We start from the raw sequence: 11,791 nt of genomic DNA, 5'->3' as shown, positions 1-11,791 counted from the left end.
CATACCAACAACAATAGTTCCTCCATTCCAAGTTTTAAGTCACATTCCAAAAGTTTTTATATTCTTAATTATATGTATAGAATTATAGATTGGTTTACAAAACTAATAAAGCTATTGATGCTTCTTTTAGTAATGTTCTTAATATAGATTATAGACAATTGATTGTAATAAATAAATGGAGCGACATATATGGGTCAAATTATGTTAGAATCCATTATTTTTAATTAAAGATAATTTTGTAAAGATTGAGTAGTTTTAAGAACACAAACTAATTCAAATTAATATTTTTTCATTCAATTGTCTCAAGGGAAATATCCCTCCAAGGTGTGATGGAAATGTGTTACTTCACGCGGTAAAGAAAAACCCTAGGACATGTTTACCGCGGAGAAGGAACGCGTCGGCTTGGGAGAATAACCGGATCTTGTGGTCGAACTCGGACCGGGCGGGAGAAAAGAGCAGCATAGCGCAGTACCTTCCAGAACAAAATCCCACACACCGTCTGCCCTTTTTTGCTCGCTTTCTCGGGCTCTAGTTGCGTGCTCACTACAACCTTTGTCTCTGAGAATTCTGTGTCCTCTCACCATGGGTACGTAATTTCTCTGCCATATCGAATATGTGCTTATCTGTTTCTTTCTTATTCAATCCATTCATCTCTTGAAATTAATCTGTTTTAGATCTGCATGGTTATATTTTATCGAAATTGGTATTTGATCTGTGCGTTAGCTGTAATTCACATGAATATGCTTCGGGTCATCTTTTGGTGATTTTTGAAAAACCATTGGTTATTTTCTCCGTTGTTGTTGCCGTGTTCGTTTCCGTCTCCGGGGCTTCATTTATCGCCGGGTTGATTAGTAGGGTGATCGACTTACAATCAAACTGCGTCTTTTCTTGTTTTGGCATGGCTTTTGTTTGTGTCATACTGATCTAGCTACTATGACTGTGCTAGTAGTCGGATACTGATTTATAAATTTGTGAGGAACTTGGGGTGTTGATGTCAATGTTCTTTTCAATTTGTTTTTAATGGTAGATATTGAGGAGGACATCCGTTCTCTACAGCTTGATTCAACAGGTAATCGAAAGGCATGTTGAATTTTTCATTTTCTTTGTTTTTACTATGTTTTAGCGCTTTTCTTTTCTATTTTTTGAATCTTTTGAGTCCAACCTGTTATTGAGATTTAACAGAAGACAATAATGGTGTTGTTAATCCGGAGGAGGCAAAGCCAGAAGTTGAGAATTCTGCTAAGATGGATGAAGGTTGGTAGTAAAAATGTGGTTGGTTCTTTTGCTTTTAGTTCCTTACCTATCCTTTTGTTTCTGATCCGTTCGAAATACAATTTTCATCTGTCTCGAAAAGTAACATAATTTATACTTATAAGACTTATTTCTGTATTTCTTTTCCCTTCGATCCCATTTCTTTCCGCATTCTCTAGCTTTGCTTCGAAGCTTTATTTCTTGAGATCAACCTGCTTTTGCTTTCACACGCATGAATTTTATGCGCTATTTTATAGCTTTGCTTCGAAGATATTTTATACGCTATTTTACTCCCTTATAGCACCTTTCGTCCCTTGATTAGTCCCTATAAAACGTGTTGTATTTTAGAACTTTAACCCTTTTTGACTTAGGAATGCTTCTATAATCACCACTGTTCGTTGTTTTTTTTTAATTTAATCGCTTTCTGGTCACTTATTTTTCCTTGACCTAAGTTTACTGGTCACTTTAGAGACTAGTCAATATCACTGATCAAGGAATGTGTCACCAAACTGGCAATTTTTTTTTGGGAGGGGGTTATTAAAAAAGAAAGTTATAGGTTTGAAAAAACTTGTATGCACTTCTTTATGCAGTTTTTTTGGGGCAAATGCCAGCTTATGGAAAGTGTTCTTGCTTTGGTTTGTTTCATCTCACTAGGTTTTGAATGAATAATTAAATTTGCTTGATAGATGGCAAGCAAAGGTTGTCTGTATATATTACATTCAATTTATGCCAAGTAGTATATTCAATGGCTACATCCAGTTTATGCCAAGTATAACTGTCATTGCTTACTGACTTAGCACCATAGGAGCTGCTTATCGTTTTGGATTTTTTTGAGAAGTTTGTGGTTCTAACTATTTGTAAGCTTCTTATCTACGTCCATCCTGACAATTCTAAATTTGTTGTCGAAGTGATTTTGTATCTTTTGGTAGTAAGTTATTTCTTGCTTACGTTAGTGAGGAGACCTAGAAATTGTAATAGCTCTGCATTCTTTGTTGCGTGGTTTCCTTGATCCTTGCTGCCTCTTGCTTTACCACACACCCACGCTCACATGGTTGCTAAACTTGAACTATAGGTGAAAAGCATACTAATTTTTTTTTCTCACCTTGTTAGTTTCAGGTCCAAAGCGTGAAGTTAAGGCACAGCCTGCCCATTCTCAGCCTAAAGGTAATTGGGACGTTTCACTTTTAGCAAGTCATTTGCTCACATAGTTGCATTTGGATTTTTTATCACAAAATTAGACAAGTTTCTGTTAATTAAATTTGGAATTTCCATTTTCTTATGCTGATGGCATTTACTAATGTTTTGACAGATAAGGAAATTCCTTCAGTGGAAGATCAAGACGATCTGATAACAGATGAGAAAAACCATTTGAATGTTGTGTTCATTGGTCATGTTGGTAAGTTGCTTGCAAGGTTCTTTAATCATTATATGGGTTCGCAGTAGTTCATATGATTGTGCTTCCAATTGCTCTCTTGGTCTTTTGGTTGGCTGAATGATGTGCCATCTGTGCCTATCATGTCTGTTGCCTTAGTTGAAAAGTCTTGCATTCCCCTTTCTCTCTATTTGTAACATAGCTTTTCTGCTTTATGGTTCTATTTTTTCAGCCTGTAGCTTCAGCATTTGCTTTGCAGTGGTATTTTCTTGTGGTTCTGTGTATTTTGGTGTGAACGCATGGCAAATCTTGGTCTGGCTGCAGTGTTATGAAAGTCAAAGTTGATCAAAGATTCAAAGGAATATGAAATGTTTTGCTTATTGAGAATATAACTGGGGAAACATTGGAAAATTTGTGTAAATATCTTTGTCAGTACTTGAGAAAAAGCAAGAAAAGGGTATAGGGATTCATTTAAAGGTGCGATTGAAGTTTATCAAGTGAAATATTGGTGATTTTAATTTATATTCACTGGAATTTTTATCTTGAAGCAAAATTAAGGAGTTTGAATTCAAAAGTTTTGGGTTTTAATATGCTTGTGAGGCGAATTGCTTAGGCTTGTCGGGATGAATCGAAAATTAGGATTATAACATTGCGGACAGGAGCAGAAAAATATGATGGGAGTAGGGCTAGCATGGGCAGGCTTGCCTTTAAACCAAGTTACATCTCGTGTTATCAAATGCCCTATATCTGAGAAAAATGAGTATATTGTGTATGCTATGGCCATTGGACACCAATAGGTGCTAAACCTGGTGAATATAGAGTGAAACTTGGCTGAATTGAACTGATATACGGTAAAAAAGTCCAAAATCCTAATAAACAAATCCAAGATAGGTCTAATGGACTATAAGAAGATGTGCTTAACATAGCATATGTCACCAAATCTTTGATGGCCAATTTACTGCTTTGCTGGCCTTTTCACCACCACAATTACATCCTTTGCCAAAGCCTCGGTTTAGTCATCAGAGCATGTAACTCAGCAGGGTGAGTTCGTAGAGAGGAAAATTATTGGTCAAAATTATTTCGGCTCCTGCCTGTATGGCTGGATTGGGGTGAGGTGTTGGTAAGTTAGTGATGAAGAGCAGGATGGATTAGAATGAGTGTAATATTTCTGGCATCTCATGTCTTGGCTCACATACACAGCTTTGGGTTACTGGCTTGTGTGTTTCACTAAGAGCATGCTTGGATTACAAGAGGTTTTGGTGAAAACCATGGTTTTGGGGTTAAAAGCTATTCTGCCCAGCTTAAGGTGGTGTTTGGAAAGCTCCATACCATAAAATCGTTTCTAAAAGCTAATCCAGTCATTCAAAAACCATGGTTTTGGGGGATCAAAATCTCTTCTAGGTTTTGGACCCTTGTTTGGCTACTCTTCTTTTGAAACCATGGTTTGGGCTGAAACCTTGGTTTTGAGGGTTCTCGCAAACATGCACTTAGTTCATACTGTGGTGGGTTGTCTAGGAATGAAATTTACAAGTTTTATAGTGTTGGCAGGTGTTAGTTGAAAATGAAAATTTGGCTCACTTTCATATTATATCTGTTGCTGTCTGTTTTCAGCGTTTTTTATGCGTGTCACATTTATTTTAGATGTTGATTTGGGACTACTAGAGGGATTTGATTAAACCCTTCTGCTTGCTGCATTCTAAGAAAGTTTTGTTTGTTTAAAATATAAATTGGATACAAGAATGTACTTGAGTGGAATGATTCCTACTAATTATCATTGGTGATTGTCCTAAGAAATAAAATCTTGGCTTCTTGTGGAATTTTTCTTTTGTCTACCTGTATTTTGTAATTGTGCATATTCAATACCTTTAATCCTCTGGTTTTTCTTTTAACATCAGTAATATCTTATTTAACTTCTTGTTCCAGATGCTGGTAAGTCTACGACTGGAGGCCAGATTCTTTTCCTAAGTGGTCAGGTTGATGAACGTACTATCCAAAAATATGAAAAAGAAGCAAAGGACAAAAGTAGAGAAAGTTGGTGAGCTCATTTATTCTGTGGTTGGCTTCTAAAACAACGCATTTTTTCTTTCTGAAAAGTTTCAAGCCCGCATCTTCATTTGGTTTGGATGAGGAAGAACCCACCAGTGTTCTGTGTTTTTAGCTTCATGGTCTTTTCAAGTGAAGATATTTTTAAATGATGATGATTTTCTGTTGAACAACGTTTTGCATGGTTTAATTGTTTGGTGTCTGCTACTTTACATTGTTTTGTCTAGACATGCTATTTTGTAGTGCATTGTTATGGACGAGAATATGTTAGTTGACCAAGGAAGAAAAAGCAGAGGAGTACGAAATGAAATCAAGTTCAAGTAAAACATATTAAATGATTAAATGAATACATAAAATTGTAAATTTTGTTTGGTCTTTGGGGAAATCTAACTTCCATGTTCGTGTAGTTTCTGGCTTTGCTTATTTTATCTGTTTATGTTATTTTTACTGCATTTTGTGTATTGAGTTTTGTGGTCATCCTATTGCTTTTTAGGAGGAAGATTTATTTCTTAGCTCTCCAATTATACAGGATGTTGATTTATCTATTTGTCTGTGTATCTACCTTCCTACTACCTATCTTTCTAGCATTATATAGATGCTCATATGATTAACTGCTGGTTCTATATGCTAGGTATATGGCTTATATAATGGACACTAATGAAGAGGAGAGGGTAAAGGTATGAGCTATGTATTTATTAGCTATTAGGAGTTGAATGCTTTGCCCAATGTGTTTAGTTCTGGTTTTATGTTTTTTAACATGTCCCAATTGCAGGGCAAAACGGTTGAAGTGGGAAGAGCGCATTTTGAGACAGAAAAAAGAAGGTTTACAATTTTGGATGCACCTGTGAGTATCTATATTTCGTGATTGTTATTCAATTTGTTTTACGTGCTATGAAATTGAAGATTCTCTAAAACAGTTCTCAGGTATAGAAGCTAGTTTTTCTGAGGCATGTACACAAAGTTGATGTGTCTTGTTCTTTTTGTTTGGTTACCCTCTCATATGGATTGCATGTTATCCTCTGCTGCAATATTTATATTTCTCCTTTCTTGGAATTATTTTCGTTTTGGATTAAAGGGAAAGGTAATTTTCTTTGTTTACTGTTTGACATTTTGGGGCGGGCTTTGTGAGATGATGGTTGGCATCAGTCCACCCTAAAGTTAGAGAATCATGAAAATTAGAATGTGTATAAACTCATCAAATATTTGGCCCACGGAAGGGCATGGAAGCACTAGAGGAACGGAATTTAAAAGTAATTCACCATTAAGATATTCTATTCCCTGCGCATTCCTGCCTAACCCATACTGTTCTTTCCGGTGTCGTGAATGCTGTGCAGTACCAAGCCCCAAAAACATCCTGTTGGCTGCTATGGCCAATGTTGAGGCAAGGAGGCAACGTTGAAGTAATTTAAAATAATTTAATACAACCTAAACGCTGAATAAGTTTTGACACTTTGCTTTATGAATGATGACAAAGCTAAAATATAATTATGTCCACACAATACCAGAAGGAATTAAAAAAAGAAAGAAACTGGGCATGTCATCTTTTTTAGAGTTGTGGAAAAGGAACGAGTTGCTGAGAAGCGCCTCAAAGCTGATTTGGATATCTCCTCTTATTTCAAAGGAAAAAAAATCAATAAGCTGGGCATGTCTGCCTAGAAGATGCAGCCCTGTGTGAGTTTGTTGAGTTCGTAAGGATTCTAGTCTGTGTTGTTCTGTTTATACTCAGATGATAAAACCAAATAGCCCTTGTACCCCTTAAGACCATTATCACAAACTGACGTGAGAAAATAGAGATGAAATATGTAAACATCACGCTGCTCACAGCCATGCGACCATTATGAATAGCTGCACTTCAGCAGAGGAAAAGTTGAATTATGTATGAGGAAAAATTGGCGTGGCATCTATCAAGGAGATAATGGCAGAAAGTTGTTTAAGATTGCTTGGATGTGTGCAAAGAAAGTCACTAGTGGCATTTGTGAAGAGGTTTGGGTAGATGATCTTTAGCCCTAGGAAAAGAGGTAGGTGGAAGACCATGAAGGATCCTCATGGAAGTTATTGAAAGGGATTTACTGATCTATGATTAAAGAGTTAGTTGTTGATAGAGCAGACGTGTAATAGGATAAGGTTCGTAGTTGCTTTATGTTACTGTTGTTGATGATGATGATGTTCTCTTGGAAATCTGGATGCTTTTAAATGGATGAATGTCCCGGTCACAACCCCTTTTGTCTCACCTCAATAATTATTGTGTAGGGTCACAAAAGCTATGTCCCCAACATGATCAGTGGTGCAACTCAAGCTGATATTGGAGTTTTGGTAAGTGGATTATGATATGTCAATCTCACTCTCGATCTTTGGTATCTTGATCTTTGGTAGGGCTTGATTAGCAAACGTGAGGATCTCTCCCTATTTTGCCAGGTAATTTCTGCTCGAAAGGGAGAATTTGAAACTGGATATGAAAGAGGTGGACAGACCCGTGAACATGTCCAGCTTGCAAAAACATTGGGTGTGTCTAAGCTGATTGTTGTTATTAATAAAATGGACGACCCTACAGTGAAGTGGTCAAAGGAAAGGTGGCCTCTCATGCCCCCACTCTATTTCCTCCTCGTTTCTTCACTTCTGTTTTTTAAGAGATTTGCTACCTTTGTTGTGTTTCTAGGTATGATGAAATTGAGTCAAAGATGATTCCTTTTCTTAAGTCGTCGGGCTACAATGTGAAGAAAGGTATCGGTGTTTTGTTGTAGTTTTTTTCACTTTCTTTTGACAATATGATGGGTGTGTGTTCTCCCTTCATTCCTGTTTTTACACTTCCATTCACTATTTTTCTGTTGTTGGTTGCTCTAACTGCTTGATCTAGAGTTAATAGATCCTGTAACTTTTACACTGCCAGTTGCCTTTATAGAAGCTTCTGATGTAGCATTATTCGCTTAGTGTGGTGCAGGATTTATTTCATAGTGATGACTCTTTTTTGGGGGTGAGAGCATAATGATGACTTTAACTGAATCAAAGTATATTGGGAAAAATGCAAAAAAAGACCCTGGAAATTGAAAAATTGCACACAGGGACCTGTTCATAAAAATTATTGTCAAAACCTAGACTAATATTGTCATGGAATCTTTATTTGCAATTTTCCTGTTTCGAAGTTTTTTTTTTTTTGTGATTTTTCCAAATATATTTCCGTAGTGAAGGAAATAGTTGAAGGGTTTGACCCGGGGACTTGCTTCTGTATTCTTTGGTATAAAGTTTACTAGATTCTTTATCATAATGTTGAACGTGAACTTTATTGAGCGGCTGCTTATCTGGTGTAAGGAACTAGGGTTGAGGCCTTTCAGGTTGTTCTGCATAGTGGTTTTTTTTTTAAATTTAAATTTTAAATTAAAATATGCTTTTAAATCTATATTTTTATTTAATTATTACTGTTTTGCGGCTATCTCAATGGCGAGCTACTTGAAAAGCTTGTGAAAATGGCTGTGAAACCCCTATTAAAGAAATTAAAGAAATTATTTTAATAAAATATTTGATGTCATTCTTAGGTGTTTGACATTTGAATGGTTAGGGATGTGATGCTTAATTTACAAGTTTTAATTTGCCAGATGTCCTGTTTTTACCCTTATCTGGGCTGACTGGTGCAAACATACAAACGAGAGTGGATAAAAGCACTTGTGCTTGGTGGGATGGTCCCTGCCTATTTGAAGCCCTTGATGGTGTTGAAAGTCCGCCCCGAGACCCCAAAGGCCCTTTCAGGTAATGTATCTTTTACCTTGTTTGCATGAAGTGTCATTGTGTATTCTAGCAACTGGGAAAGTTGTCGTGTTTTTCAAGTTCTTTTTGGCCTTTTTCTCATCCAAGCATGTATCTGTGTGTGAGCATGCCATTGTTGGTTGCTTATTCTAATGCTGAGAGAAGATAGAGTACAAAAGAAAAGAGGGGAAAAAATCCATCATAGTGAGGTACAGGGATAAATTCAAGAATAATCATACAAGGTCATCAATGCAACATCTGCCTGTGTTGTTTGACGCTCTTTCTCTCTGTGTGTGTGTGTCTGTTATTCTTGTGCCATTTTTAGTACCATGGTTTCTTGTGTAGATGTGCAGTTCATACGTTCTGTCTTTAAATTTCAAATGCAGTAAATCTTTCCATCATGACCAGTTAAGTTCACAGAATTTTCTTGGTTGGTGACTGTGATTGTCTTGAGTTTGTGAGACCTTGCTGCTTTACTAGAAGATTTTCTTTGAAAGCTATAAAAGCTGATTTTAGAAGATTTAAATGTTTGTGTTTATTGCCTTTATGTTCTTGCTGCATCAGCTGTTAATGTTATGTTTTTGTTGATTTCTCATGGGTCACGCTGCTAATTTATAGTCTTTTTCCTCTTAGAAAAATTTGGATGATCAATTTCTTTGGTATTGTTGAACTTCTGATTTGAACAGGATGCCTATTCTTGACAAATTCAAAGACATGGGAACTGTCGTTATGGGAAAAGTGGAATCTGGTACTGTACGTGAGGGGGATTCCTTGTTGGTTATGCCAAATAAGGTTGGATTTTATTCTGCTCGCGAATAATCCTTGAGTTGTGAGCTTTGGTAACTTGATAAACATGGATTGCTCCCAAAAAAATTGCAGGATCACGTAAAAGTTGTTGCTGTATTCATTGATGAAGATAGGGTCAAACGTGCTGGACCTGGTGAGAATTTACGAGTTAGAATATCTGGTGTTGAAGAAGAAGACATACTAGGCGGGTTCATTCTGTCTAGCGTTGGTAAGCATTTTCTGCTCCCTTCACTTGGTTCCTTTTGTCGTGGTTTGTTCTGTCCAGTGAGAGTAGAATAATCTAGAAAATAGGATCACCATCAATTTCAATTGTGCCAAAATTGGGCAACAATTGATCTGTCTTATTGTTCATTTTTTTAATCTCTGCATCTGATATGAAAAAATTGACTATACCCATGAGTTGTTCTCAGACTCTGTCATGTAGCTTCTACCAGTATTGCTGATGCACCATTCCTTTGCTTTCACCTTGTGAATAAAGAAATGCACTTTGTATTACTTGGATTTCAAATCTGCATGAATGGGATCTTACTTAATTGAATATGGTTTCCTGTACTTTACTGCTGTTTCTTTTTCCAAACATGGCTATCCATTTGCTGTTCATATTTTGATCTGATTTTTTGTTTTTATTTTTCCTCTTGCAGAAAATCCAATACCAGCTGTTACTGAGTTTGTGGCTCAGCTGCAGATCCTTGAATTGGTGGACAATGTAAATTATTATCTCTCATCTAGGTGTTAGTTTTTGGATTTCAGCGCAACATGCACATGTTAGGCAGTACTTACAGTTATATTTAAGATTAACGGCTGTTACATCACTTTCTAGGCTATTTTTACTGCTGGATACAAGGCTGTTTTGCACATCCACTGTGTTGTTGAAGAATGTGAGATTGTTGAGCTCCTACAACAAATTGATCCAAAGTTGAAGAAACCTATGAAAAAGAAACCTCTCTTTGTGAAGAATGGTGCTGTTGTTGTCTGCCGAGTTCAGGTGCATTTTATTGCCTTGTCAATTTGGAACATGTTCCTGTTTGATAACTTTTGTGTTGCTATGTGCGGAAACTATTTGACCGAGCTAGTGTCTGAGTGCTAAACGAGGTTCTTACCTCCTGCTGCTTGGGCATGATGATTTTGGAGTTCCATATAAGAATATATTGCTGATGGTAATTTAATTTTTAGATGTTTCTTTAGTTTGATAATTAAAACGTTTTTCACAGGTTAACAATTCGATATGCGTTGAAAAATTTGCTGATTTCCCCCAACTTGGAAGGTTTACTCTTCGCACGGAAGGTAAGAAGTGATGTTTTCCTTCACTTGAAAATTTGTTCCTGATATTCAATATTTGTTCGTCTCAAGGCTTGCCTCTTCTTACAGGAAAAACTGTTGCAGTGGGAAAAGTCACTGGTTTTTAATTTTGAAACAATTTTGAATTGAGGTGAGGAACTTCTCAACTGCTTTGCTGTATCATATGCTGCTAAATTGCTTGTTGATGTTCCAGTAGTGGATCTTTTGTTTTAATCTGTTCTGTATCAATTTGCTTAACTGATATGGAATCAACTTATTGAACATTAAAATAATTCAAATGAAAATATTGCAATTCTGTATCTTTTTACTAGGCGAAATGATTGTTTTGAATTTTGATCCCCCATGGCATGAATTACCAGGGCTCACAATTTCTAGCTCAAGATGATCTACAGACTAGCTTTTTAGGGACTGTTTGTTAAGATTAATTAAAAGGTGATTTTGATTAAACTACACGATGGAGTTTTTGATAGAACCTTTAGCTAAATAAGTGGGGATGTAGGTAGAAAATGTTTTTTCTGATTATTTTGATCAGTGATTGTGGTTAGGTCAGCAAAATATGCTCAAAAAAATTTTCTTCTAGCTACCGCTCGTGCTTAACTTAAAATTCTCTCAACGACTCCCTCATGTGCTGGCTTAATCGAAATCACTTCGCCCTTAATCTTCGTACCTGCCTGGATAAAAGTACCGATGAATATTACGCTGCAGTACTATATTTGTGAGTTTGTTTTCTAATTTGTTTGAATCAATTATGAAATATTCCGACAGTGGGCAGGACGTAAATGTTGGATTGGTAAAAAGAGGGAGGCGTTGAGGCATAATTGACAGCAACAAGTCTGGCGATGTTTTTTGGCATCTTAAATTTGCTCGTACTTAGTAATTAATAGTTGAGGGTAATTTTATGTTTGCACCCATGTATTGTGCGGGTGATAGCCTTTCTGTATCAGCCATACATGTTCCAAATCCAAATATAATTGAGTGGACGGGTTTTAGACCCGTTGTATCACTATTATTCAAGACATTTCTGGACTGGCTTCTCATATAATACAGTGATAGCGGCATTTAAACAAATATCCAGCAGCCTTTTACCAGTCAATTGTTTGACATATGCAATTTGACCTCTATCGATTATTTTAATATACTTACATAATTTTTTTGAAGTGAAGTGATTAACTTATGGCTAGTGAATTCATGGGAATGGGGATAAGCATGGGAACGTTAAAATGGGTAGGGATGAGTTTTAAATTATGGTATGTTATTATTGTAATGTCAAGTGCTTGCCTT

At 36.4% G+C, this 11,791-nt stretch overlaps 1 protein-coding gene across 6 annotated transcripts; it reads left to right on the top strand.

Annotated features, from left to right (window-relative positions):
- Nucleotides 1–421: 421 nt before the first annotated feature.
- On the top strand, nt 422–11,580 carry LOC114760302 (eukaryotic peptide chain release factor GTP-binding subunit ERF3A). Of its 6 annotated transcripts, none has more exons than XM_028949561.1 (19): nt 422–586; nt 1,028–1,069; nt 1,174–1,254; nt 2,368–2,415; nt 2,561–2,647; nt 4,547–4,658; nt 5,298–5,343; nt 5,439–5,510; nt 6,917–6,979; nt 7,082–7,236; nt 7,323–7,387; nt 8,257–8,407; nt 9,091–9,196; nt 9,284–9,419; nt 9,853–9,917; nt 10,032–10,196; nt 10,423–10,495; nt 10,580–10,640; nt 11,276–11,580. In XM_028949561.1, the coding sequence occupies exons 1-18, from the start codon at nt 583–585 to the stop codon at nt 10,615–10,617; spliced, it is 1,509 nt and encodes a 502-aa protein (XP_028805394.1). In that variant the 5' UTR covers nt 422–582; the 3' UTR covers nt 10,618–10,640; nt 11,276–11,580. The 6 variants fall into 6 exon arrangements, with proteins under 6 accessions (XP_028805394.1, XP_028805393.1, XP_028805396.1 ...); XM_028949560.1 differs by having other exon boundaries at nt 2,362–2,415; nt 11,283–11,580; XM_028949563.1 differs by having other exon boundaries at nt 423–586; nt 1,183–1,254.
- Nucleotides 11,581–11,791: the final 211 nt, after the last annotated feature.

Source organism: Neltuma alba, unplaced genomic scaffold, assembly GCF_004799145.2.
Source record: "Neltuma alba isolate B1F8T4 unplaced genomic scaffold, ASM479914v2 tig00010970_pilon, whole genome shotgun sequence".
Lineage (NCBI taxonomy): Eukaryota > Viridiplantae > Streptophyta > Magnoliopsida > Fabales > Fabaceae > Neltuma > Neltuma alba.
Note: the sequence above shows the minus strand (reverse complement) of the source record. Positions and strands in the feature narration are given on the sequence as shown.